Source organism: Branchiostoma belcheri, unplaced genomic scaffold, assembly GCF_001625305.1.
Source record: "Branchiostoma belcheri isolate BF01 breed outbred unplaced genomic scaffold, Haploidv18h27 scaffold163, whole genome shotgun sequence".
In the NCBI taxonomy this organism is placed as follows: Eukaryota; Metazoa; Chordata; class Leptocardii; order Amphioxiformes; family Branchiostomatidae; genus Branchiostoma; species Branchiostoma belcheri.
The window spans coordinates 52,039-59,148 of NW_017803080.1; the positions used below are offsets into that span (position 1 = coordinate 52,039).

At 42.8% G+C, this 7,110-nt stretch overlaps 1 protein-coding gene across 1 annotated transcript in view; it reads right to left on the reverse strand.

Annotated features, from left to right (window-relative positions):
- The window catches only part of LOC109466320, a 26,006-nt gene that overhangs the window by 5,817 nt on the left and 13,079 nt on the right, over window positions 1-7,110 (reverse strand). The window contains exons 12-15 of the mRNA XM_019764037.1: window positions 6,137-6,247; window positions 5,469-5,750; window positions 4,834-5,049; window positions 296-511 (exon numbers count right to left, since the gene is read on the reverse strand). Of these exons, the coding sequence (XP_019619596.1) occupies window positions 296-511; window positions 4,834-5,049; window positions 5,469-5,750; window positions 6,137-6,247 (825 nt within the window). The remainder of the gene's footprint in view (window positions 1-295; window positions 512-4,833; window positions 5,050-5,468; window positions 5,751-6,136; window positions 6,248-7,110) is intronic.

Genomic DNA, 7,110 nt, shown 5'->3' on the forward strand with positions numbered 1-7,110 from the left:
AGGTATCAAACATAAGCAAAATATGGAACTTTTGGGTACGTTGGTAACCACAATTTCCAGAGCCCCATGACAGAAAAGGAGCTTGCATATGTAAGGTTTCTCATTAATGTTGTCTTTCAGATGAGAATTGTCGTTTATTTATCTGATATTGTTTAGTTTTTTGCTATCTTTTTTTTTAGTTGTATTAGTTTACCGATGAAAACCCATGCACGGTATGTAAGTCACACAGAGAGGACCAAGACCAAGAAAGAAATTTAAGGTAAGAATCATAAAAAAATCTCGGTTTCTTTCTCACCCGTTTCAGCGAAGACATCCACCTCGCAGAGTTGGAGGTTGTCCGCCCGTCCGATCAGCTGAATGGAGACGTACCGGCCGGTCATCGGCTGGTCGCAGTACACCACGACTGTCGCTCCATTCCGCGGAGTGGCCGTGTAAGTCTCCCCACACTGGTCATTCCGGGTGAAGTCCTCATTCGGGCCAACTCTCACCATAAAGTTTCTCAGTCGATCTCCTATATATGTACAAGACAATACAGGTTTACAAACGTAATTTACGGTAGTTTAGTATGCAGCGTTTATGGGACTTCTATCAATGAATACTATTTGTATTCTACAATGTACAAGTGAATAATAGTATCATTTGCTTGTGCGGATAGTCATTCTTGAATATCTTCTTGTTTCATATATCAAAGAGGTTAGCGGGCAGGTCAGTGCATATATACGGGCCTATTCACGTAGGCCCAGTCGACACGAATAGGCCTTCTTACCACTCGTTAGGTTACATGTATAGCAGTACTATTATATAAAACACTGTAACTATGAAATTTTCTCATTAATCATGCAAATTAAGTCCCCATTTGCATAATTTGCATTTAATTATGTACAACTCTCTCTCAGCTACCTACATACAATGATGAAAGTATGATGATCCTATCTGGACTTATTGGCTTTAAAAGTTTTTACCAGAAACTAACCTGCAGTTCCAGAACAAGCCGATAGGGGGATCAAACTTACACCACTTATTCCTGACAGGTACAACTACGGGTATTTAGGAAACCTTTCTTACAGCATACCTTTCCCCAAGCCGATGGACTTTACTGGCCTATCGGGACAGAAACGAAGTCAGACCGTAAAAAAAAAACGGTCCGACCCGCTAGCCTCGCCACGTCAAGCCGATACACGGCAACTACACAACCACAGCATCTACGGGTAGTTAGAAAGCCTTTGTTATGCTGAGGTCACATTCACGGCGGTCACTACGGCATTCTTTCCCATTGCTAGGCGCGTTCTAAAAAGTATCTGGTTACAAGACGCTATTTTGGCCTGTTTTGGACTACCCGTAAAACACTTGAAAATTAACAAAAATGATTCAATAGTAAATTTCGTCAAATTAAAATGAAATTATTCTATTAACATTCTTTTAATATTAGCTGTTTATGTTAAATCATTGATTTTGCAAAATTTTCTCTCTGAAAGACGATTTTTTCGGGTTTCCGACCACAAGTCATGTCATGTTTTTAGGCAAACATCGTTTATACCTGGCTACGTATATTACCCCAGATCCCCGATTTTTATATTTTTCAACGACTGGGAATAAGATCAAAAATCGTGTTTTAGGGATTTTTTAATTTCTGATTTTATGTCTAGTTTTTGTCGACATTTTTTGTGAAAAAATTGATTTTTTTACATTTTTCGCAGTAAATTACCCATAATTCAAAATTGAGGCCATTTTTCAAAAATCCCTAAAACACGGTTTTCGGGACAACCGTAACGGTCATTTTGAGCCGTGTATGGGGTATGTTTGACTCTCCATGCTTGCAGGTTAAAACGAGTTTTGCAGACATGTCATGTCGACCAAAAGGCTGCATTGTGTTATTCATACTGGTGTAAAGAATCATTACAGTATTCAAGGTCACCCAAGGATACGACAGTAGCTTCGCTACATGCTACATGTCCACAAAAAAATGATAGCGGACATGTAATGTCCAGTAAACTGTTTAAAATAACTGTCTAATGCGCCTTCAGGATCTTTAAGAAAACAACGCCACCGCCTTCTGGAACTTACTTTAAAGAATTAAAAAATTATGAAAGGGTACACCAAGAAGATCTACCAACGGACACTTGGGTTGAGCACTTTAAAAACATCCACAACAAATGCAGACTAAAACAGAAAAAAACTCTTTAACTTTGAAAAAGTTACTACTAAAAACATTCTACGCCAAGTACTCCAGAAATGTAAGTCAATCCCAGGCCTCTAGATAACCCAATTACGGTGTCTGAAATCATCGACGCAATACACACCTTAAAAACAACAATAACACAAAAAAGCCAGCGCAGGGGACATGGTCATCAATGGAATACTTAAAGCAGGAAAACGAATTTTACTGACCCCTCTATTAAGAAAGTTATATTGTCCCCATTTTTAATGGGCGAAAAAAATGACCCATATAATTATCGTGGGATGGCCATTATCAGCTGCTTAGGAAACCTTTTCTCCTCAATACTAAACAAAAGACTGTCAACCTTCTTTGAAGAAAATGAAATCATGAAACCAAACCAAACAGGATTCAGAAAAAAACTACAGGACATCAGATAACATCGTCATATTGTAAACTTATATCTAAACACACACGGTCTGCATGGAAACGCTTATTCGCTTGTTTTGTCGACCTATCAAAAGCCTTTGATTACATTTGGCATCAGGGATTGCTATTTAAACTTTTCTCAAACGGCATTTCAGGCAAACTCTTCGACATAATCAAACACTTAGACAACCAGTCCGAAGCAAGTGTCAAAACTAGGAATGGCCTAAGCGAAACCTTTCCTCTTAAAATCGGTGTCCGGCAAGGGTGTATTTTTAGCCCCAACGTAAACTTCCGTAGTAGTACACTAATGCCCGGTAGAAATGTCGTTCTCAGTCGGGTTGTAAGATAACTTGGCCCCGCGACCCTGGTTACGTGCCCTGGCGATTTCGTGAAGGATGTTTCGTGTGAGAAATCACATTCGATCTATGCCGAAGTGGGCGCACTGGTAACGGAAAGGCATGGTGCATACCATCGGTAATGCTTAGGTCACAATTCAAGAAAGGGGCCCGCTCGGCGCGTGTTCGGCGTGTTTTTTGGCACTACCGAACGGGACCTGGACGGAGACCGGCGGGCTTCCCGACGGCTGCCGGCCTATTTTTGGCCCCGCGCGGTCGCCGAATCGATTTTAACTCAGAGTTAAAAACACTTCGGGCCCCGTTCGGCGAAATACGCCGAAGCGACGCCGTAACCTCACTGCCCGGGACCCGTCAGGCGGCCGAACAGGCACCTGCCTAAGATTATGACGTCACATGTGCTGATCAGTGCATCAGATGGTCAGGAAAAGGGGATTATAGGGAGCATATATAAACTCCTGCCTCAGACTACGTCGCACAGTTCACCACGTGTGTGTTACTTCGTGTACTTGTGTGTGTTACACCTTGTATTTGTGTGTCAGAATGTCGAAGGGCAAGGGAAAACAGCCGGCACAGCTCTCTTGCCAACTTCATAAAACAGATCATAACAGGAATAGAATGTGTCTGACATTATCTGAGATTGAGGATGAGTATCATTTCGTAGTCAATTGTACATTATATAGTAATGAGAGAGATTCCCTATATTCTTATATAATAGATAAGTTCCCCAGCTTTGCACATTTAAATGAATCAGAAAAATTCCTATTTCTTATGAAACTTGACAAACCATGTATCACTAATTCTATATGCTCGTACATCTATAACTGTGTCAAGAAGCAAGAAGAAGTCGAACAATGTAAATAGTAGATCACATTAGTATGTATAGTTCAAGTATCATTGCTGTATCCATTTCCTTGCCTATCCATGACCTGTACTTAGCTTGTTAGAGCACAAACGTACAATAAAGGTCTTTCATTCATTCATTCATATTATCTCTTGTTACATCATATGCCTTCGTAATAAAATGGAATCAGAAGTTATTGGCATTTATTTTCAGTCCAAATTTCAACAGAAGTAACGATATTCAGTGGTTTTATTGCTGAATAGCAAGGAGCTGCCACGGCACACTTCCTGCGTCACTGCTGAAGTACTTCCTGCGTCACTGTTGAAGTACTTTCGAAAGTAGGCCCTCGGTTACTTTTGCGACGCACCAGTTCTGCCTGCCTCTCTTCTTCAGCTACCAATGCCAGAAGACCTACATGTAGGTTGTCACCAATCTCAATCTCAGACGGGCTTGTAAGTTGTTTGCAGGTTGCACTGAACGCTGCATCGCCAACTTCAGTCTACTCTTTACTTGACGTGTACTCTTTACTTGAAGTGAACGGTAGCAGGCAGTGCAGCGCTTATATATGTACCTGCTCAAAAACACGAGAGGAGCCCGTCGGGATCCCGCCAGGAACCCGCCAGGGACCTGACAGCTGCCCGGCCGAACTGTAAGAGCCGGTCGGCACCCTACCACACGCCGTACGGGTCAAGACGGGCGACTGACCGGGCACCGGACGGGTCCCTGACAGAAACCGGCCGCAAAAGTTTATGAATATTAATGAGAGCCGCCGGCCGGAGCACAAGCAGGCCCCGACAGGGAGCCGTAAAGGAACATTTAATTGTGACCCTGACAGTACGGCGCACGCTCGGCGTCATGACGCCGGCCGGCGTCTACGCCGAGGACATGCCGAACGGGTGCCGTTTCAAATGTGACCTAAGCATAAGTGAGCGCGAATAACTCCGCGCGCCTGGATGCGCGCCCTGCTAAATTTGTGATGTTATACATAAAACATGTGCCAGAACCATGGTTCCTTTTCCTGTTTAAGACATTATGAAGAAACTTGTACTTACCACAACAGTCGCCCCTGTTCAGGACGCTGACCCGGTTGACTGGGTAGGTGCCTCCTAAGTCCACCTTCCACCACGGCTGGTACACGTGGTTAGTGTGAGTGCACTGATTGTACCAGGTTACCCTCGTACCCCTGGAACCGTCTACAGCCTTCTCAGGTCCCCAGTGTGATGGAGCAGAACTACAACTTGCCGTCTTGCGAAGAGCGACGTTGCTTTCTGCAGGGAAACACAAGCGAAAAATAAGGGCGCCTGAATTTTTACCTCTGTATCTTATTTTTTTAATAATCAAGTAATAAATATAAGTGGGGCATGGTGTTACCGAACTGACAGAAGGTTGAATTGGAGATCAGGATGGTCATGTTGTAGGCTGGGAATAAGTGGCATTGGATGGGGGGGGGGGGAGTGGGTCAAAATGGAAATAAGTGTTTTTGTGAATTCTAAGTCACGCGTTTACCTGGTGGTATTTATATGCCAATTATAAAGCCAAGAATCCCACAAATCCAACCTTGAACCTTGAACCTGTACATCTCAAATCCAAATTTGTTCATTAAATGGTCACTCAGGGATCACTGTCTAGTTTAAAGAAGAATAATTTGAGGAAAATTGTAGAACTTTCTAACAAACCGTATTCCCACCTGTGATACAGCGGTATGATACCTCCAAGTACTTCTGCACTCCGTAACAAGGGTCTCCACCGAAAACGCTGCTACTCGCTGTCACTGAGCACTGCCGCTTGCCCTGACAGGCGGCCCTCACCACGGCCAGGCTGGTGGCCGCGCGGCAGTTGGTGCGACAGGTGGAGCAGGCACAGGAGTGGGAGGCGGTCGTCCTGCCGTAGTTCGCCTCCACGATCAACAGCGTCTTTCTGTCCGAGCAAGACAGCTGTAGGGTGCCCCTCTCGCAGGTGAAGGCTGTTTCTGTGTCAACGTTTGTGTATCAATGTCAGGTGAGTAACTTGGGTGAAATATTTTCCCCTTACTCACAAGAAAACGGCGGGATGGCTTTTATAGACAACCCTGATCCTAAGGTACGAGTAATTCATTTTTTTACATTAACATGTATTTGTTGGATCACCTGTCTTAATCTAAAGAGAAAAAAAAGCAAAAGAGAATCCTAGCCTACCAACTAATCAATGTTTTTTTCAGAAAGCGGAGACATTACATGGTTTTCCTATGCCTTACCTGTGTGTTGACACCACAGAAACAATACTTAGCCAATTTAAAAGTGGATATTTTTTCATAAATCAACACAAAAATGTCTAAACAAATGTCTATAAAAGGGGAAATGACGTTAAGAATCTTACCATGCTCGGGGGCAGTGGTGAAGACGAGTCTCTGTCCCAGGGAGTACAGCCGGGTGTTTCTCACCTCCACTCTCGCCTCTTCAACCTTCGCCGTCACCTCTGACAGTAGACCTAGTGAACATCGTACATGAAAACACGTACATTGTAAAAAAAATCCGATACAAGTAAGCTTTCGTAGCGAATGATGTGCATTTAAACCTATAATTTTCTTATTATAAGAAAAAAGTCCTATGATCCCCCCTTCCTTAGGCCAGAAATTGTTCAAGCCTCAATTGTAAATGTTAATAAGTTATGGCCTTAAGAGTCATTGCATGAGAAAACCAGGCAAACATCACCAAAACCCGGAACATAGGGGTCAGCCAAATCCGCTCATATTTTGTATGTGGGATAGGTATGGGGAAGTATTAACAGCCATATGATTAAAACTCCCTGGGTGTGTTTTGTATCAGAGTTCTGGAGACCCCCTTGGAGACCCTCAAAATCCCCCATATTTCGTATCAAAATTATGAAAATTACGATCGCTGCCCCGCAATTTCTATCAGAGAAAACAATATTGCTGTTTGATTTCCATATATACCTATGTCTTACGTCTTTCATAACAAAATTTGGGACTTGGGCATTGATGTTTAAAGGGTGTACATGGGGGTTGAAAAGAACCATTAAAAGCAGAATTTTGGCATCTTAAATTTTAGTCATTTTTATGAGGCATTAACTCCGACTCACAGTGGCTTTGGTGAACACTTTTACTTTTTCTGGATAGAGGAACATCTACTTAGTAAAAAACAATTGTCATTGACGTGGGACACACATACTGGGAGTCGTGGGAGGAGGGTCTTTTGGGGGATTTTCGTTTTAAAAAAATGGTTCAAGAAGAAATGGCATGTGATTGCACAGAGAGATTTAGCCGGATCTTTACCCAACTGAATAAAAACTATGCAGATGCAATATGAATACTACCACAATGCAAAGAAAGT